This window comes from Sus scrofa, chromosome 18, assembly GCF_000003025.6.
Source record: "Sus scrofa isolate TJ Tabasco breed Duroc chromosome 18, Sscrofa11.1, whole genome shotgun sequence".
NCBI classification, from domain to species: Eukaryota; Metazoa; Chordata; class Mammalia; order Artiodactyla; family Suidae; genus Sus; species Sus scrofa.
In genome coordinates, this window is record NC_010460.4 from 55,663,143 (window position 1) to 55,684,750 (window position 21,608).

General features: G+C 53.1%; 1 protein-coding gene across 1 annotated transcript; it reads right to left on the reverse strand.

Annotated features, from left to right (window-relative positions):
• Nucleotides 353–21,434, reverse strand: ZNF746 (zinc finger protein 746). Its single transcript, XM_021078687.1, is given in 8 exon segments — nt 353–2,314; nt 2,317–2,826; nt 4,370–4,495; nt 4,972–5,163; nt 16,769–16,882; nt 17,703–17,784; nt 17,915–18,214; nt 21,294–21,434. Coding segments are annotated over 8 exon segments (1,905 nt in total). The 5' UTR covers nt 21,318–21,434; the 3' UTR covers nt 353–1,757.

The following is a 21,608-nucleotide window of genomic DNA, read 5'->3' on the forward strand; positions in this document are numbered from 1 at the left end:
AGCCAGGAACTCCCCTGCATCTGTTTTTCTTTGATATCCTGCAATCTTTTCACCCAGCCCTTCCTATCTTCATGTACAATGCATCATGTTAAACTAGATAACAAAAACCAGACTACATTCTGAAGCAAAGTGACTAGATGGGTTTTTCTTTTTCCTCCAGAGGTCAGTTTTATCTGCAGTCAAACCTGTCTGGATTCTCCCATCTTCGCACTCAGGGACAGGACCTCCCTGGGTCCAGGGCGACCCTGTGCAAGAGGAGGGCGCTCAGAAGGCTCACCACACAGCTCCCCGGGGGGACACGCACAGAGGCATCAGCACCAAAGACGCAGGTCCAGGAACAGAACCTCCAAACCACCTTGGCGCTGGTTAGGTTTTATTTTAACAGGACGTTTCCTCTTCATTTGTTTTTCAAAATATCAGTTATATCAATATTAGAAGTGTAAACAGGTACAAAATATACAGTACATAGAAACAATTTTCTTAACTAGTCTATCGCCTAATAAAAGTACACACAAGGGAGCTGAATAAACAGAAGCCATGGCCTCCCCTTCCTCAGGGGAGACCAGTTCCCCGTGGGACACGGAACGAGCGGCTGCTTCAACACAACGGGAATGGATACTCGTGTGGCAGGGGGCAGCCTTGTGGTGGAATCAAGAAACCTGGGTGCATTTCTAATCCCACCTTTAAGAGGTCGGCTAGGGAACCAGCAAGCCTGTCCCTGACCAGCCCTGCTGCCTGGCCCCTCCCGGGGGAGAGCGCCTGCCCCGCCGGCCGGCTACCACAGCTGAGCCTCGGCTAAAGCTTGAGGCCTGAGGGTTTTGCTCAGGCAGAAGTGGGGCAAATCTTTGAAGACCTTAGGGCAAAACCCAAAAGCTTTCCTCCCCCAAACTGATGCTCCAGGAGGATGAGCTGCGTCCGCCCTGAGGGTCTTCCCTGCAGTGGGCACCAACCGTGCGCACAAGATGGGCCTCCTCGGGGTAACTTTTCCTCGCCTCCAACGAGAACGAATACTCGTCCTGCGTGCTTCGCTAGGTCACAGTGACGATCAAACCAGATTCGGTCGGAGAGCATGTGGGCAGGGAGCAGACATCACACAGAGAGCAAAGCCAAGAAGCATCTCGCTGGAGTGGAGCGCAGCCCCGCCTCCCGCCGCCCTAACAGCGATTTCAGACCCTTCTGCTGAACGAGGCCCAGGAGTCACTAACAGGGCGAGGGGCGCAGGGGGGCACGGGCAGGGCCAGCACTTCTGCGGAGCCTTTGGATGAGAAGAAACACCTCCGGGGGCGCCGGCTCAGGTCCCTCTCCCCCTGAGCCGCTTCCGCAGCGCCCAGTCTACCTCACCTCCCAGCCCCGCAGGGGAAGGTGGGGGGTCTCAACTCCCCTGGGCCTGTGCGCCAGGGCTCGAGGGGCCACGGAGGTCCAGGTGCCTCTCTGGCTGGTCCCCAGCTGGCCAGGCCTCCAGCACACTCACTGTCAGACTCGGGAAGGACACAGCCCACGAAACACACATACTCCAGAAACCAAAAGGACACTCTAAACTGGCGCTACTACTATTTTCCAGCTTTTGCTTCAAGAATTAAAAAAAAAAAAAAGAGTTCGTAATTAAATTACTGAAAACTCTATGCTGCTCAGTTTCACAGAGATTTCTGCCTGCTTCGAGGTGGAGGCTCCGGCTCCGGGGCTCCGCACAGCAGCGGGGGACGCAGGGCGCCCCCTGGCGGCGGGACAAGGGCCTTTGTACGCGCGGCCGCGGGGGCTCACAGGTCCCCGCCGTCGGTGGGTCCCAGGACACTCAGGCCGCAAGTCCAGTCGGTCACGAGGTCTGTGGCGGCCAAGGGTCCTTTGGTGCCAGGGCCCTTGAAGGGGTCCGGGGGCGCGGCGGGCGGCGGCGGCGGCGGCGGTGGCGGGAGCGGCTGGCCCCGGGCCGGCTTGGCCCCGGCCGCGTGGTTGCGCTGGTGCTTGCGGAGGTGGTCCTTGCGGATGAAGCTCTTGCCGCACACGGTGCAGGTGAAGGGCCGCACGCCCGTGTGCGTGCGGTAGTGGTCGATGAGCTTGGAGCGCTCGGTGAAGCGCTTCTCGCACTCGGTGCAGGGGAAGGGCCGCTCGCCCGTGTGCAGCATGCGGTGCCGGATGAGGTGCGCGGGGCGCGTGAAGCAGCGGCCGCACTCGCCGCACCGCAGGGCGCTGCCGTCCCGTGCGCTGCCCGCCGCCCCCGGCGCCCCGTCGGGCGGCCCGCAGCTGCGCTGGTGCGCGCTCAGGCTGACCTGCAGCTGGAAGCTCTTCCCGCAGGCGGCGCAGGTGAACGGGCGGCCCCCGGGGGCGCCGCCGGGTGCTTCTTCAGGCCCGGCTTGTGGCCGAAGCCTTTGGTCCGGCCGGGGTATTTACAGGGGTCGGCGAAGGGGCGCGGGGCCTGGCCGGGGTCCAGCACGGCCTCCCCGCCGTCGGAGGAGGAGTAGGGCAGCCCCTCGGGCCCGGTCCGCGGGTTCAGGCCCACGGGCGGCTTACACCTGAAATTCCAGCCCCAGCGGACCCCCCCAAAGAGCCAGTCCCCGGGCGGGGCCTCGTCCTGGGCCACCGCGGGGCTGGGCTCGGCCAAGTCGCGCTGCTCGGGCCGGGCGGGCTCTCTCAGCCCCAGCACGGGGTCCTGGCTGGGGAAGGAGCTGCCCTGGCTCTCCCAGGCGCCTTCCTGGACAGGACTGGGGAAGAACCTTGTGGCTTGGCCAGGTCCGAACAGGGGCCCATGGGCTTCTAGGTCAGTAGGATGCACTGGGGTGGCCACCACCTCCTCTTCCTGGACTTCTGTTTTTATCACAATTTTTACATCTGCTGAGAAAGACAGAAAGACCAGGTATCATTCTGTCCCCGTCTCTCCTGCTGAAGGGAAGAGGTGATCTTTCATCGGGAGAGTCAGCTGCTTCTCGGCCCCACTCTCGCCACTCTGAGCCCGAGCCTCCAAGCCTGGGATCCAGCTCAGCAGAGATTGCCCAGGTGGTCGGTGGACTGCCTCAAATTATGGGTGAGGACCCTGTGTTCCAGAACCTTCACCACAGGTAAAACCACCATGGCAACTGCTCGCCTTGTTCTTGAACCTTCACCACAGGTCAGCAACCATTGCATCTGCTCACCTGTTCCACTTTCACTTTGGCTGTTATGGCTCACCAGGACATTATCCCAAGGAAGGAGCCCTGACCACTGGGGGCCAGGTGCCCGAGGGGCAAAAGCAGAGGGGAGCTCAGGTGGATCTGAGATCGACCATGGGTCCCCAGAGAGCAGCTGTGACCTCAGACATGTTCCTCTGGCAAGACCCTGTGTCTCAAAGGATTGTATTAAAATTAAACCAGAGTTCCCGTCGTGGCGCAGCAGCAACGAATCCGACCAGTATCCATGAGGTTTCGGGTTCAATTCCTGGCCTCCCTCAGTGGGTTAAGGATCTGGTGTTGCTGTGAGCTGTGGTGTAGGTCACAGACGTGGCTCGGATCTGGCGTTGCTGTGGCTGTGGCGTAGGCCGGCAGCAACAGCTCCGATTAAACCCCTAGCCTGGGAACCTCCATGTGCCACAGTTGCGGCCCTAAAAGGACAAAAGACAAATAAATAAATAAACCACATAAATATTAAGATTAAACTAGATAATGTGTGAAAACACATAGTATGCTGCTTTGCGTGCAGCAAGCCCTCAATAAATGTAGCCGGCTAGCTAATGATTAATATATTAGTAAAATAGTAAAAATGTGTTTTCCCTAAATGTACTTGAATTTCCTGAAGTCGTTGTGTTTTTCTGTTTGTTTTTGGCTGTGCCTGTGGCATGTGGAAGTTCCCGGACCAAGGACCAAACCCACTCCACAGCAGTGACAATGCTGTATCCTTAACCTGCTGTGCCCCCAGAGAACTCCTCCCCCCAGAGATCCAGGATTTTAGCACAGCTTGGGGGTGCTAAAATATGATAGAAATTGTTATTCAAATAACTGCCTTTTAAAACATAAGTAAATAAAAAACGAGTACATAAAGGCAGCAGTTCGTCCCACCCGTGGACACCTGTCTCTGGCTGTGTGTCTATCTAAGAAGTGGTTCTGGCTGGGCTGGGGTCTTTCCGGGCCAGAGAGGAGCCAGGGTTGCTGAGGCTGGGGACACGGACCTCCTGGCAGAGGAAGAGCTCGGCAGGACTGACAGGTTAACACAAGAAGGGATCCTGCGAAACACCGACCCTCTCCGCAAAGGCTGTTCCCGCCCAAGAGCTCGGAAGCGGGTGGGACAGGCCCGAGCCCCCGACAGCACCGGCGCTTGGCAGCCTGCCAACGGCCGGCCAGGGGCCGGGCCACGGCAGCCGGGAGCCCCTCCCGTCCTCCCGCGCTCCTCCCTCGGCCACCCTCACCTTCCGTGGAGGCGGCCGTGCTGAGCTTCAGCGTCCCGTCGGAGCAGGCGGAAGAGGGATGGTGGGGGGGGAGATCCGCCTGCCAGGAGGTGGGCGGGATAGTGGTTGAGAAGTTGGAGTGGACGCCTGCGGCGGGGGGAGAGAGAGGCGAGAGGCGGCAGGTTAGGGAAGGAAGGGGGCGGACCCGCGGGGGGACCCCAGGCCAGTGTCGCGGGACCTTCCTGCCTCACGACCCCCCCCCCCCCCCCCCCCCCGCTCCCAAGCCCATTTTCTTCTGCCCCCTTCCCCGAGGCACCGCTGACTCTTGTCCCACACCCCTCTGGGACACGAGGCAGCTGGTGACGCGAATGCCGGGCGCTGGGACAGGCTGAGCAGGAGTGTGGCTGGCCAAGGGAGGCAGAGAGAAGCAGGACAAGGGCACTCTGGAACCGGAGGGGCAGCCCCTGCGGGAAGGTGGGAAACCTAAACCTCAGGCCCGCCCTTCCAGACCCCGTAGCCCCCAGGAGGCTTCTGGGAACTCCTCCTCCCAGCACAGCCCTCAGGCCCTGCATCCCTGCATCCCTGCATCTTCAGCGGCGCCACTCCCAGCCTCCGCCACTCACCGGAGGCCGTGTCGGTGGAGACGTCTCCTGCTCCGGAGTCCAGCTGGCTGAGCCCCCACGGCTCCTCCCCAATATCTGGCTGTCCGGCGGCCCAGGCCTCTACGCCCAGGGCCTGCTGCTCCTGGAGCTGGAGCTCGCCCTCCTGCTTGATCTGCATTAAGAGGTCAGGGGCAGGAACCGGGGCCCCGGAGCCTGAGAGAAAGAGAGTGCCTGCGTGTGGACATCAGAGGCCCTGGGCGGCCACACCACCAGCCGAGGGAAGGCACCGGGGCCTGGCAAAGGTCAAGGAGCGAAAAAGCCTTGTGCCAGGAGAAGGTGAGAGCACAGACAAGGGCGTGGGGGCTCCTGGCAAAGCATGAGGTGACATGACACTGAGGCAGCCTCCGAGGTGGCCTGAGCCTCTCCGGTCCTCCCGGAGGGAAGGAACCAACGCACAGCAAGGCACTCCCAGGGAGGGACCTTGGGCAAGACTGAGCTGCCCTGGGGAGGTCCTGCTCTCACTGCACACGCAGAAATGCTAGATACAATCCACCCTGTCTCCACAACCTGACCCTACCCATGTATTTACCTGAACACAAAAGAAAGATTCCAGATATAAGAATCAAAGACAAAACACAAAGTCAAATCAAGAGTTGAGTGAGAGCCAAGCACTGTTGCTGGAACAGGATGCAGGCCTCGGGGGCTGGGCTTTGAGAACAGAGCTGAGTTGCCTGCATCAGCCGGAGCTGGGAGGCTCTGTCCCATGCGGGAGATGAGGCCCAGGAAACCACCTGAGGGAGCCTCTCGGAAGCCACCTCCTGCTCAAGGCCAAGGGTGGGAAAGCCACCCGCAAGATGTTAGAATCCCGTGGCCCACACTGAGTTCACACCTACCCACATGGTGCAGAGACCCTCTGTTGAGAAATTCACAGAAAAACTGACTGAGAACCACGGCAACTCAGGAGGCCCCCGAACAGAGGCAAATTGCAAGCCCTCCCCACAGGGCAGGCCAGGCCCCCTCTTAAAAAGCTAAACGTATAAACCAGACGAGGAGTCAAATGGCCTGAGAGCCACAGCAGAACTTGCTCCCACAAACTGCAGAAAGAAAGGCTAAAGGATACATCAGCATAAGTATGTTTAAAATATTCAAAGACATAAAGGCAGGAACAGAATCTCTAAGGCAAGAACAGAAAATTATTTTTAAAAAGGCAAATGTGAAAGAGTACTAAATAGACATTCTAGAAATGACAAAAGCAGTCACAGAAATGAAAAACCCAGTGGCTGCCTTAACAACAGAATGAACATAGTTGCAAAGAAAATGAGCAACTTCGAGATGGATCTGGGGAAAGAGTCCAGAACACAACTTTGGGAGAGAAGTGGATGCAAATATGGAAGAGAAGTTGGGACGTGGAGGATTCAATGAGAAATCCCAACATATGTTGGTAGAAATTCCAGAAGGAGGGAATGAGAAATGGATGAATGGAAATAGGTAAGAAATAATAACAGAATCTTCCAAAACTGAGGCACCATAAGCCTATGGCTTGAGGGGAAACACCAATTCCTAAGTCGGAAATGAGGAATGCTATCTACCTAGATGCTGTGAAATGGAAAAACGGCAAAGACAAAAGGGATCTTAAAGGTTCCAAAGAGAAAAGAATGACATCGGACAGAAAGCACATTTCTTTCTTTCTTTTTTTGTCTTTTTGCCATTTCTTGGCATATGGAGGTTCCCAGGCCAGGGGTTGAATCGGAGCTGCAGCTGCCGGCCTACGCCAGAGCCACAGCAACACGGGATCCGAGCCGAGTCTGCGACCTACACCACAGCTCACGGCAATGCCGGATCGTTAACCCACAGAGCAAGGGGCAGGGACTGAACCCGCAACCTCATGGTTCCTAGTCGGATTCCTTAACCACTGCGCCACGACGGGAACTCCCCGAAAGCAGATTCCTATCAGCAAGTAGTACAATGTGTCAGAAGATAATATCGTCACATGCCGAGGGGAAATAGCTGTCGACTCACTTTCTGAGCCTGGTATAACTAGAGAATATACGAAAACATAAAACGATCTTTTTTTTGGGGGGGCCACACCATCAGCACATGAAGTTCCCAAGCTAGGGGTGGAATCAGAGATACACCTGCCGGCCTGCGCCACAGCCACAACCCTTTTTGTTTGTTTTGTCTTTTTAGAGCCGCACCCCACGCATATAGAGGTTCCCAGGCTAGGGGTCAAATCAGAGCTGTAGCCGCCGGCCTACACCACAGCCACGGCAACACCGGATCCAAGCCACGTCTGAGACCGACACCACAAGCTTATGGCAAGGCCGGATCCTTAACCCACTGAGTGAGGCCAAGGATTGAACCCATGTCCTCGTGGATACTTGTCGGGTTCATTACCGTTGAGTCACAATGGGAACTCCTATAAAATAATCATTTATGAACAGATACGCAAAGATTCTAAATGAAAGACTTACAAATCAAATCCAGTAAATATGCTTCAAAAAGAAGAGACAATACACTATGACCAAACTGGGTTTATCCTGAGACCTCAAGGATAAGCTCCCCTTGCAAAAGAGTAATGCGGTTCATAGACAGATGAGTGCAGAAGACAATGCCACTGTCTCAAGACACAGAAGCAGCCTGCAGCTCTTCCATTTCTCGCATATTGCTGGCGAGCTGTGCAGAGAAACTCCCCTCAATACGGAACATCTACAAATGATGGGTCAAGGGAGTTCCTGATGTGGCACGGCGGAAACAAACCCGACTAGTATCCACGAGGATGTGGGTTCAATCCCTGGCCTCACGCAGTGGGTTAAGGATCCGGCGTTGCCATGAGCTGTGGTGTAGGCCGGTGGCTACAGCTCTGATTCAACCCCTAGCCTGGGAGCCTCCATATGCCTCGGGTGTGGCCCTAGAAAGCAAATAAACAAATAAAAATGATGGCTGAAGTGTAAAAGCACAGAAATCTTTAAGGTAGATGACCGTTAAGAAGCTCTAGGAAAGCCCAGGTCAACCACAGCAAACTGGAGGGCGCGCCGGGCTCCCCCACTGCTGGGCTGAGTGACTGTGCACACGCAGGGCAGGGAGTGGGACAAGCTCAAGCACGGGGGGAAGTTGGGCTGGAGACACCCCCCCGCCTTCCACACACACCTAAACCTGGGACCAAAGGGCAGTGTTCTCAGCGCTCCAACCTGGAGCCCCCAAACCTCCACAGGTCGAGACTGTGATGACTCCAATGATCAGCAAAGGCAGACAGAGTCTCAGGGCAGCATCATCTACCTGGTGTGCGCGGCTCGCCGGCTGGATCGGGAGGAACGGGATGCCCATAACTTGCGAGTTACGGCCACAGGCCCGGGCTGGCCCCGCCGAGGGCCGAGGCCGCCTTCTCGCTGCCCGTTGCCGATGTCAACGACAACGCCCCCACCTTTGGCCGCCAGCTCTACCGAACCGAGCCCCTGCCTCAGGCTGCACTGCCTGGCAGTTTCATGGTGCGGGAGATGGCCCAGGATCCCGACCAGGGCACCAACAAGAAAACGTAACTTCAGAATTACAATAATTAAAATAATAATTTAATTAATTAAAATAAAATAATTGAGATAGGTTAAACCACAGAATGGAAACAGCTGGACAGAGAAAGGTGAACCAACTAGAAGAGAAAGCAGAAGAAACGACTTAGAGCTCAGCAGAGGGACAGAGCTGAAGAGGTGGAGCTGTTCGTTCGGGAGCCCGGGAGGCCCACGTGAACAGTTCCGGAATAAAAGAGTAGAGGAAATGGGGGCAAGGTGATATTCAGAAAGACAGCACTGCCAAGTTTCCCGACGAGCTGAAAGATACCAATGATTAAAGCAGGATAGAGAAAAAAGAAATCCACAGCTAGACATGCTGTGGCAACACTGCAGCTCACCAAAGAGAGGGACCTAAAAGGCAGAGAAAAAAGGCAGATTATGCACAAGGACAATGGCTAGACTGCTAACTGACATCTCAAGAGCAACAAATTACCTTCTAAGGGCTACGAAAACGTAGCGGTCAAACTAGAATTACATCCCTTGAATGTAGAAAAGGAACAAAGATGTTTTCAGGCACAGAAACTCACAAACACATACAAACTGAGAGGTTAGTAGAAGCAGATCCACACCCCCTCCAAAAAAAAAACCCTTCTAAAGGGTGTATCTTTTTGGTTGTGCCTGTGGCATGTGGAACTGAACCCTCACCAGAGCAGCAACTGAGGCTACTGCAGTGACAGCAATGGATACTTAACCTGCTGTGCCACAAGGGAACTCCTAAAGGGTGCATTTTAGATGATAAAAATGTCTAAGGTCACCTCTAAAAGTACAGAAATAGAAAACACAACTTCCAAACTAATGAAAAATAATAATAGTCTGAGGAGTAAAATCTAAATGAATAATTTTCAAGGGAGGAGTGAGAAAAAAAAAAAAGAAAGAAAGAAATATAGAAAAAAGCAGGGCTAAGGTCTCAGAGCACAATTTAAGATCGTGCCTAAGAATCCGAACACAGTAGTGGCCATGGTCAGTGGCAGTGATTTAGACCAGGGCTGTCCAGCAGAGATCTAAGGGGGCCACACGCCCCACTTGAAGGTTTATAGCAGCTGCGTAACAATAAAAAGAAACAGCTGGAAGAACTTGAATCACGTTTATTTAACCCAACATATCCGAAGTATTCATTCAGACACATATTATTTCATCTTTACTTTTCAAGTCCTCGATAGTCACATGTGGCCGCAGCCCACTCTTCTGGACATTTAAAAGGTAAACTTTTTCTTTTCTTTTTTTGCTATATAGGGCCACACTCGCGACATATGGAGGTTCCCAGGCCAGGGGTCCAATCGGAGCTGTAGCTGCCGGCCTACGCCAGAGCCAGAGCAACATGGGATCCGAGGCGTGTCTGCAACCTATACCACAGCTCACGGCAACGCCGGAACCTTAACCCACTGAGCAAGGCCAGGAATCGAACCTGCAACCCCATGGTTCCTAGTCAGATTCGTTAACCACTGAGCCACAACGGGAACTCCTTAACAGGTAAACATTTAACAGGTAAGGATGATCAGACTAAAAACAAACAAGAAACTCAGCTGTATGATGTTTACAGGGGACACACCTAAACTACAAGGATGCAAAAGCACTGAGAGAGAATGAAAGCCATACTAAGCCAAATAAATAATTAAAAATTTTTAAAAATACGGTATCTGTACCATATCAGATGAAACAGACTTTAACAAAAATACTCATAGAAATAAAAGAGAATCACCGTGCAATGGTAAACTGACCAGAAAGATAAAATAATTCTGTTTCAAATATAATAATGTCACTTCAAAATCATAAAGCAAAGCTGACGGAACGCCAGGAGAAACGAACAGACCCCCTTCTCAGTGGGAGACTGACATACCACTGTCTCTAACTGATAAACCAAGCCAACCAAAGAGTACAGGACATTTGAATACTATCAACGAACGGACCAAATGGACGTAAGGAGGCTCTAAAGGCAAAGAAAACACAAGCTCCTCAAGCCACACAGAACATTAAAGAAAAACCAACACTTTCTAGGCTATAAAACAAACTTCAGTAAATTTTTAAAGATTCGTCTTTTACACAGCTATTTTCTAACTTAACACCATTAAGTTAGAAATCAATACGCTATCTCTAACCTCCCCATATGTACCAAATTTTTTTTTAAAAAAGCATATATATTTGTTTTCTAAATAACCCAAGACTCAAAGGACAAATCACAATGAAAATGGGGAGTTATTTGGAACCTAATGTAAATGAAAATATGATTTATCAAAATGCATGGGCTGCATCTGCATGGTACTTAGAAGAAATTTTATAGCCTTGTGTTTACATTAAAAAAGGGGAAAAGGTAAAAAATTAGTGGGTCAAGCAGTCAAAGCAAAATGTTGAAAAGAAATAACATCAATAATAAATTTTTAAAGTAAAAAGAAAGGAAATACTATGAGAGTATAAATTAATAAAAGAAGAAACAAAGAATGGAAAAAGAATGGATATATGAATATGCATAATTGAATTACTTTGCTATACACCTGAAACTAACACGACAAAAAAAGCAAGCATACTCCAATATAAAATAAAAACTAAATTAAGGAGTTCCCGTGTGGCGCAGTGGTTAACGAATCCGACTAGGAACCATGAGGTTGCAGGTTCCATCCCTGGCCTGCTCAGTGGGTGAAGGATCTGGCATTGCTGTGAGCTGTGGTGTAGGTCGCAGACACTGCTCGGATCCCGTGTTGCTGTGGCTCTGGTGTAGGCCAGCGGCTACAGCTCCGATTCGATCCCTAGCCTGGGAACCTCCATGTGCCGTGGGAAGTGGCCCTAGAAAAGGCAAAAAGACAAAAAAAAAAAAAGGATAAAATAAAATAAAAACTAAGTTAAACGGAAAAAAAAAAAAAGAGGAAGAAACAAAGATAGAACACAGAGAACCAAATGTCGGTTCTTTGGAAAGGACATTAGCTAATAAGTCCCAAGCAGGATTATCAAGAGCAAAGGAGAAAGCACCAGTAATCAACACGAAGAATGAAAGAAGGACATAATTATAGATGTGCAGAGATTAAAATGATAGACTATTATGGATGCTATTCCAAGAAATTTGAAACCTCTGAGAAAATGGACAAATTCCTTAGAAAAACTAGAACTTCCCAAAACTGACTAAAGAAGAAACAGAAAACCTGAATAGTCCTATAAATGTTAACGACCTTAAATCAGCAGACAAAAATTCCCCTACAGAGAAAACCTTTCAAGGAATAGATAACTCCAATAGTATACAAACTCTCTGAGCAAATAAAAAGGAGGGAATATATTACAACATATCTTTAACCTCAAAACCAGACAAAGGCAGTCTGAGAAAAGAAAATTATCAACCAGTCTCATTCATAAACAACGATTCCAAACAAAATAATCAGCATATTAAATCCAGGAATGTGTATCAAGTATCGTAATTAAGTTGGGTTTTTTCCAAAATTGCAAGGTTGGTTCAACATTAGAAAATAACACAATTTACCATACTAGCAGGTTAAAGAAGAAAAATAATATATAACCATCTCAATAGATAACAAAATAGCATTCTATAATAATTCAACAACTTTTCCTATTTGAAACATCTAGTCAACCAGAAATATAAATGGCACCACTCAACAAAACCGTTAACAGATATTAAGTTCAATGTGAAAAGCTAAAAAGCATCTTCCTTTTTTTTTTTTTTTTTTTGGCTGCACTCATGGCATATGGAAGTTCCCAGCCCAGGGACTGAACCCACGCCTCCACGGTGACCAGAGCCAGTGCAGTCAGATCCTTAACGCACTATGCCACAGTGGGAAGTCCAGAAACAGCAGAAACCAACAGGGTGGAATACCTGTTGTCATAACTTTCATTTTAGGACTTTCTGGGAGTTCTCAGCCAGTGCAATAAAACAAAAGAAAAATAAACCTCAAAGATTTGGAAACAAAAACATTCTTATTACTCATAGGGGTATGATTACCTTCTCAGAAAACCTGAGACTCACCAGACAATTACTGGGAAAGTTATTAGCAATAATGAGAATTTTGGCAAGGTTCCTAGACAGAAATATCAGTAAATAAAAGACATTTTTGTTTACTCTTAGGGCTTTAAGGGAGCCTGTCATTTAGCACTTTTCTTCTCTGTCACAGATCTTAACAGAGAAATAAAGCAAAGGAGGAAGGCTGGGTGAGGGTGAACTCTGTTTCTTACTGATAAATGAGGATGCAGCTTTTATCTGTGGGCAAGAGGGGTCCTTAGTACTGACCCTCAGGTCAGGAAGTCACACACTGGGCCACAGTGAAGGCGGCTGTCCCCAGCCGAGCAGCAGGGACCACCTGTCCCTGGGGGTGGCCAGCTGCCCAAGCAAAGAAGGTTGAGTAGGGACTGTTCTTGTCCAACCCTTGCTCCCAAAGTTTGCTCCCACACTTGCCCATGAGGTCTGTCCCTGGTGGGCCCCCTGGTGAGGGACCTAAGTGGGTGACAGAGAACAGGACGTTACATAACCAGGCCCCTGCTGCACGAGAAAAAGCCCTGAGAAAGGGTATTCCCTGCCCCCAAGCCCTCGCAACCAACAGAAAATGTGCCTTAAAAAAAGGCACCCGTGGAGTTCCCGTCGTGGTGCAGGGGTTAACGAATCCGACTAGAAACCATGAGGTTGCGGGTTCGGTCCCTGCCCTTGCTCAGTGGGTGAATGATCTGGCGTTGCCGTGAGCTGTGGTGTAGGTTGCAGACTCGGCTTGGATCCCGCGTTGCTGTGGCTGTGGCGTAGGCCGGTGGCTACAGCTCCAGTTAGACCCCTAGCCTGGGAACCTCCATATGCCGCGGGAGCGGCCCTAGAAAAGACAAAAAGACAAAAAAAACAAAAAACGAAAAACAAAACAAAACATTTGATACAATATAACATTTGTTCATGAATAAAAACGCTAGCCAGAAGCAAAAGGAGATTTCTTTTGTCTCTTTTTGTCTTTTCTAGGGTAGTACCCACAGCATGTGGAAGTTCCCAAGCTAGGGATCCAACTGGAGCTGTAGCCGCTGGCCTACACCACAGCCACAGCAATGCCGGATCTGAGCCTTGTCTGCGACCTACACCACAGCTCATGGCAATGCCAGATCCTTAACCCACTGAGCGAGGCCAGGGAGCAAACCCGCAACATCATGGTTCCTAGACAGATTTGTTAACCACTGAGCCACGACGGGAACTCCCAGAAGTGGAAGGAAATTTCTTTAAACTAACAGTATCTTCAAATGTCCACAGCAAAAATCACCCTAAATTCTGAAACTCTAGAAGCATCCCATGGACAAGGATGCCAGCTATGCCAGCTACTATTAACATGTCCTAGCCCCACTGCTACATGAGAAAAACAAAGTTATAACAATTTAAAAAGAGATAACTTTTGTGTTATCTATGGAGGGTACCATTATCTACATTAAAAAACAAGAGAATCTAAATTGACCGGTCATTAGAAGTAAAAAGAGAGTTGAGAAAATTTTTTCTTTTACTAAACAAAGTCAACAGCCTAAATGCAACAACTACTTAAAACATGCGATTTATTTAAAAGTCCCATTCATAATAGAAACCAGAACAATCAGGAGAAAGTTGTAAAGCCTCATTCAGGCACATGCAGAAGGCTTCACTAAACAAGTTTCCCATGGATGGGGGGCTTAATATTGCAATGAGGGTAATTTTCCAGAAATGAAATTATAAACGAAATGCAATGCCAATCAAAATTCCAGTAGGATTTCTGGGAACTTGACATAAAGATTTGAAATTCTTGTGGAAGAGCCAAGGTCCAAGCCTAGAGGCCAAAACAAGTTTAAAGAGCAGGTAGGGAACGCTTGGCCTGCTAGACGTCAAGGCTCACTGGAAACGAAGAGCTTCAGGGCAGAGCTAGACAAAGAGAGCAAAGAGAGGCGTCGAGAAGCCCAGGAAGGGTGCGGCCGGTTGGGAAGCTGCTTCGAGACCCAACTGGCATCGCACATCACTGGGGAGATGGAGGCTATCAGGCAAACTTCGCTGGAAAATCAGATGCCCTTGGGGTGGGGGAGGATGTCTTTAATTCTCCCTTGCAGCTTCCAGGGATACTAACTCTAGTTGGATTAAAGACAAACATGAAAAGCAAAAATGGAGTGAGGCAGGAAAGGTATTTTAGGACAGAAAAAGCACAGGTCACAAAGGAAAAGACGGCTATGCACTGGCGCCAAAAATTGAAATTTTGTCCAAGAGTGACAAGGTTAAAAGATCTGCCACGGACTGCAAGGTATCTGTAGCGCAAACATCAGACCAAGGGTTAGTATTTAGAACTGTATAAACAAGTCCTGAACCAACAAGAAAATGTGAAACAACAGAAGAGGAAAGAAAAAGCGAATTCACTGGAGAAGAAACCAAGGAAACCTCTGAAGACGACGCTCAGGGCGGCAAGGGTCCAATTCCGACAAGCGGGCCCTCCCGCCTGCAGGGGTCGGGACCCGGGGAACCACAGGACGGCCCTCTGCCCGCGGCAGAGGTGCAAGGCGGCCGTGCCCTCTGTGCCGGGGTGCCAGCTCCGGGTCCGCTCCCTAGACAGACAGCAGCACATACCCTCGACCACAGCGTTCAAGCACGCTCACCCTGGTACCACTTGTGAGGGTGAAAAATTCAAAAGAGCCTGAGCTCAACTCAACGGAGGGAGGGAAAATAAACTGCATTTTAGTCGCTTTGGGGACGCTGAGCGTCCATTAAAATGAACACGCTTTTTTTTTTTTTTTTTTTTTTTTTTGTCTTTTTGCCATTTCTTGGGCCGCTTCCGCGGCACATGGAGGTTCCCAGGCTAGGGGTCTAATCGGAGCTGTAGCTGCCAGCCTACGCCAGAGCCACAGCAACGCAGGATCCGAGCCGAGTCTGCAACCTACACCACAGCTCACGGCAATGCTGGATCGTTAACCCACTGAGCAAGGGCACGGATCGAACCGCAACCTCATGGTCCCTAGTCGGATTCGTTAACCACTGCGCCACGATGGGAACTCCAAAAGAATGAACACGCTTGATGGACATGCGCCAACAAAGATAAGGATGGAGCACGAAGTCCTGAGGGATGGATATGATGACCGTCAGGTGACTTTTCAAAACACGCAAAACCACATTCTAGATTGTTTACGGCTACACAGGTGCGTGAAGGCTTCTTGGACCACTTGGGATTCCTGCTGACGGTCTCAAGGCAGAGAGGGGAGCTGTGGGTGCCAGACAGGAGGGCGCGGGGAGAGTCTTGCCAGAAGTCCCCGCGTTTCCAGACCCCTATTCAATATTCAATCTCATCAAATGTGTGTGGAAGCCAGGGAGGCCTCCACACGCATGCGATATAATAAAACAAACCCAGCGGGAACCTCCCTCCCAAGGTCACAGCTGGCAGCTCCAGTGTCATAACCGTCTCTCCCATCCAGACAGCAGCCTGCTCTTCGTCCATTTCTCGCTTTCAGCCCTGTCCCTGGCACCTAGGGGATTCTCAACATATCTCTGTCGAGCTGAGCTGGCGAATGCTCTCCTGATGGAGGATGGGGGCCGGCCCGCCCCAGTAAAGGGGAAATCTAATGTCGATGAAACAGCAAACGTGGAAGTCACGTTTCATGAATCACTAAACACACAAGACTTTTTAGAGACACAGGTGTTCAGGCGCAAGAGAAACCCAAGACAAGGGGTCTTGGGGGCAAGCAGGCTTGAGCCTGCAGAGGCGGGGTCTCCCTGGTCAAGGGACAGAGTGGCTGCACCCAGTCCACCAAGGTCTTCACGTCAGCCCTTTTGCTTTCCTCAGGCGTCCACCTGTCCTTTCCGTAACGTTCAAAAGTGTTGACAGGCCTGGGAAAATCTGAGCCCGTGGTGTCAGGTATCCAGACTCATCTTAAATAAATCCGTGGCTCTAATCATATCGAAACGTGGCTAGCCAACAGGCTACTCTTCCGCGATTCTAATCAATTTAAGACATTTGGGTCTTGGGCGGAGCCAAGGCAGACTCTTCCCAAGGCTCTGAACGAGTTACGTTTTGTCTTTACTGTCTTCTAGTACCTTCCTGTCTGTGTCCTCCTCCCTCCTCCCCCGATTCTGAGCCACTGGCACCATCTCTTTCCTGAAACACTAGGTGTGCTGCGGTGTCCACACTGGGAAGTGTTCCTGGAGTGTCAGCTAACAGGCCATGGGTCCTGATTCAACTAGCGGACAACTATGGAGGTTCAAATCAGCCTCGTTTCTCCTGGGCTCGCCCTCTCCGGCTCCTTACTTTTCAGCTCCCCCCTGCCGTCGCCCTGGCCCTGCCCCACCTCCTCACCTGGACTCGGGTCCACGGGCACATCAGGAACCTTGGGGCCAGCGCGACGCCAGCTGCACGGATCCTTGCCCTGCTCAATCTGGGAGAGGACCTCGGGCTTGGAGATGGCGTAGTCTGAGGAGAGACAGGAGGGTCAGCTTTTGTCCCGTCCCACTCAGAGCTGGGGCCAGGCAGCCCGGGAAACCAGGACGGCCCAGGAACTAGATTTCTTGATCGGCAAAGGGAGGTGGTTCTCAACCACAGACGATTTTGTCTCCCAGGGGACAGGTGTCAAAGCAGAGACATTTCTGGTTGTCACCATGGGGGCTGGGGCAGGGATGCCACTGGCATCTGCTGGGAAGAGGCGGGGGAGGCTGATAAACTGTCCTACAAGGCATAGGGCGGTCCCCTGAACGAAGCCTCACCGGGCCCCACGTCCGTGCCCAGTGGAAGCAACCCTGGGACGGGGCTCCGGGTTCAGAGGCCACACGTCCCTGCAGCCTGAACTGTTACGTCACACCCGCGCCTGCGCCCAGCCCCACTCAGCAGGCCTCGCTGCCTTCAGACCTGGGGTCACCCAGGCACCCCCCCGGGAGGTGAGAAGCACAGGAAGAAACAGTGCAAAGTCTTTCTCCAATGTGAGTTGGTCACACTGGGTCTGAGAGTGTAAGAGGCTTCTCCGCCTCAAGCCTCACAGGAGAGCAGACACGTGGGTGCTCCGAGCCTGGTTCGGAGAGCGGCCACCAGGCCCCTCGGTCTGGCAACCCATGAATGTCACCCAGCAGAAGACAGCTTTGGACTCAGTCACCCAGTGCTTATCCTTAGGAAGAAGATAAATGTGCCTGGTCCAGCTTCCCAGGATGTTTCAGCCTTGCGGCAAAAGACCACCAGCGGGAAGACAGAGGTTAAAGCTCCCCGGATCACTCTGAGCAGAGACATGAGGCCCACGCCTTACCCAGGGAGACCAGCGTCTCATAGTTGCCTCTCATCACGTGCTTGTACAGCTCCTTCTGCCACTCATCCAGCTTGCCCCACTCCTGCTCAGAGAAATACACGGCCACGTCATCAAAGGTCACGGGCACCTGGAACCACAGTGTCACGCTCGCTCACCCACGCACGCCCAGGCCCAGGCCTCAGGTGTCCCGCCCCAGGCGCCCGGGGGCTCACCTTGGGGGCCTCGCCCTTGCTGCCCGGGGGCAGCCGCAGGATCCAGAAGTTGCGGTTCCTCAGCAGGTTCTCCATGTTCTCCAGGCGCCTCTGCAGCAGCCCGTACTCCTGCAGCAGCGTCCCCAGCACCGCCCACTTGCCCTCCAGCTGGTTCCCGAACTCCAGGGCCGTCTTCTCGCAGTCGGCCAGCTTCTTCTCGGCCATCCCGGTTCGACCTTCCAGGGAAAGCAGGCGGGCAGCCTGCGATTCAATCTTCCTTTCCATGGCCTGGATGGTAGCTGCCATCGTCCACGGAGAAATCTTTCAGAAATGCAAAGAAGACCAGCATCAACCATTCCACCTGCCAGGTTCCTTGAGCCCCTCCCCTAGGCATCCAGGAGCTGGGCTGGGAGCCAGGAGTGCCAGGTGGGAGTGGGGATGTTCTGTGTCACATGCCAGGTCTCAGCCTGGCGGTCAGCTCCTCTGGGGGTCTTAGACATTGCCTATGCTGGGCGGGTGGCCCCTGCTCCAGGCCCTGGCAGCAGCCCAGCAGACCCCCATCATGGACCTCACCCCTGCATCTGCCTCTAGGAGCCCCCCAAAAGCAATACTGCGTCTTTTTTTTTTTTTGTCTTTTTCTTTTGTGGCCACCCTGCAGCATATGATGCTCCCAGGTCAGGGATCAGATGCAAGGAAACCACTGTGCCGTGCTAGGGATTGAACGTGCGTCCCAGTGCTCCAGAGACACCACTGCCACAGTGGGAACTCCAGTACTGCATCTTTTCACAGCACAGTGAGTGGCCCATGGTAGGCCCTCAGCGCCATTTTGCTAAACAGTGCCATTTTGCTAGACTTGGCGCTACTGGGGTGTTTTGGTGGAGAAATAGTCAACTGTAGATTTAGCCCAGCCAGCACCTTCCATCATAATCGCACAGGATCTCTCTACTGATGATGACCTAGCGAAAAAAAAAAAAAAAAAAAAACCACACCAAAACAGCTGGTTCACTGAAATGACACAAACACGAGTGTTGCCCAACTGCTTTTTTTAAAAAAAGCATCTCGTGTCTCTTTAATAAACAAAAAAAAACCTAATGACTAATTCCTCTCCACCCCAGGACAATCCGATTTTGTCCCCTCCCATGCAATCCCCCTCAAAAAAAACCCCTAAAAATCACTATTACTGCAAATATCCTCCAGCCAAGAGTTATACTTTTTGATACAACACGAGCCCCCTGCCCTAGTGAGACTGATTTTTTTCTCTCCTTGTTCCTACTCCTCCCAAGGAGAAGTAAGGTCTCCAACATTTTCGTAGCTGTCCCAAGACCAGTGACAACCTTACAGAGACTAGTGAGGAAGGTAAGACAAATGCCTCAAGGTCAGACTTTGATATATGCGGCAGCTACCAGACATGATAAAGAGGTAGAGGGATAAAGAGATGCCCCAGGGACTTGCCTGCCACTGGAAAAGTCACATGGTGGCTTGGATGGCCGGCAGCTGGGGACACAGAGGCAAGGGCACATTTTGCTTTGGGTGGGGCTGGCCCACCACCCTCCCGGGACACCCACATCTAAAGCTGGGACCCAAGGGTCAGAGAGCGTGTGCTGCTCTTTGCGCCTTCCAGCAGTGCCTGAGGATCAATGGTTTCTGACAGCATTCTGAAAATCCTTCCCAAGCAAGTGTTTGGGGACTATTTACAAAATGAAGAAATGACTACTAGGAAGCAGGGTGGAGTCATTTAGGGAAAGTCACTGAGAACTAGAACACGGGTGGACCCCTCCGAAGACAGTTGAGAGTTTGAGCAGAGGCAGAAGAAACTGCCAAGGATGGAGCATCAGGGATTCTGCGGTTTGGAAGGCAGCTGGACCAGATGACCTCTGACCTGAAGGAAGGGCTTTAGCGGGGCTCAAAGGATGGGGAGGAGCTGGATTGGCAGAGAAACTGGATGTGGGTGGGACTCTTGCTCAAGAGGTAGGTGGTTCTGCCCTGAGGCTGCAGGGACTGCCCTGGGCTGGCGCCTTGGGCGGGCTCAGCCTTGCCCCTTCCCCTCACTCCTCTGGATGGGTCCTGCCACACGACTGCCACCTCTAAATGTTTGCTTCAGAAGTGTCCTTTCACTTTATCACCCAGCTCCCCATCCACTGAAGTCCCACTCAACCTCCAAGAGCATCTGAGTGCCCTTATTACCATCTTGGTGTGGCTGGAAAACAGCACCTGCATAAACCCCAATCTTCTCAGCCAGGCACACAGCTTTCTTACATTTTAACAGGGCCAGGCAGCCTCACCGCGGCCTTCACACCATGTGGTGGGAGATATTTCTCCTGAAGCCCAGCGACTCACAGAACGGTGCGTGGACATGATGGGGCCGTCCTGACCCTCCTGCTAGCGACACTCTTGGCTTGAGCGCGGCTGATGCTAAAAGGACTCCAAATCCTTCAATGGCTCCCCACCCATCTGATGAAGTCCAGGCATCCAAACCCCTTCCAACTCTCTCTGCAGCCTCCTCTCCCACTGCCTCGCTACCGAAACCATCTTTTCCAGGCAAACAGGGTCCCTTCTGCCGTCTCTGGGTCCAAGCCTCCTCTCTACCAGAGAAGCTCCACCGGTCCAGCTCAGCCGGATGAAATCCCAGCCCGCCCTAAAAGCCCAGCTCAAATCACAGCAGCACAGGCCAGGGAGGTGCACGCACCTCCTTCTGTCTTGCTTCACCTTCGTCCGGGCACCCGTCTGCTCCCCGCAAGGCGCAGTGTGTGTCCCTGAACACAGAGCGACCCCGGCTTTGCACACACTTCCTGGCTGTGCGATCCTGGGTAAGTTAACTTCTTCAGGCCTCGCGTTTTGCTTGTTTCTCACGGAGGAGGCGGACCTCCCCCCCCCGAGATGTGTGGTGAGGACACAATCACGCCTAACAGGGCTGCTGCCGGGCCCGCCTCTACCCACGGGAGCAGCTGTCTTGCGCCCCGACCCCGCGCGAGCTGGGCGCTCAGAGGGTGCTCGGTGTCTTCGGCGTCGCAGCCGCCCCGACACCTCCCAGGTGCCACCAGGCCGCTGGGGGGAGCTGGGCGGTGGGCAGAGAAAGGAGACGCGGGGTGGGGGGCGCGGAGAGCGGGGGGCCAGCGGATGGGCGGGGGCAGGAAGCCCCGGCGCCGGCAGGAACTCGGCGTGGGGCGGCCTCGGGGGCGGGCGCGGCCGGTTCCGCCCGCCCAGGCTCGGCCCGGAACGGGGGGCCCGGCCGGCGGGCGCCGTAGGCCCCGGCGGACCCCGCGCCCCGCTCGCCGGAGCCCCAGGCGCGGCGGCCCGGCCCGGCCCCCGGAGCCGCTCCCCAGGGCCTGCGGCGCCGTGTGCTGGGCCCGGGCCGCCCGGGCCCCGCGTCCGCGCGTCCGTGCGCGCGGGCCGCCCTTACCGGAGCCGCGGCCGCCTCGGCCATGGCCCTGTGCTGTCCGGCCGGGCCCGGAGGAAGTCGCCGCCAACGCCGCCGCCGCCAACGCCGCCGCTGCCGCGCGCGGCCCCACGCAGGCCGGCCCCCGGCCTCTCCGCAGGCGGCGCCCGCCCGGCCCTGCCGTCCCCGCCCGCGTCGCCGCGCGCCTCGCTGGTCCGCCCGCGCCGCTCCGCCCGCAGACGCGCCGCCGCCGTCAGCGCCCGGCCGGTCCACACTGCATCCTGGGAGCCGGCGCAGGCCCGTGAGGCTTCCTGGAGGCAGCGCGGCCGCACAGCCCCA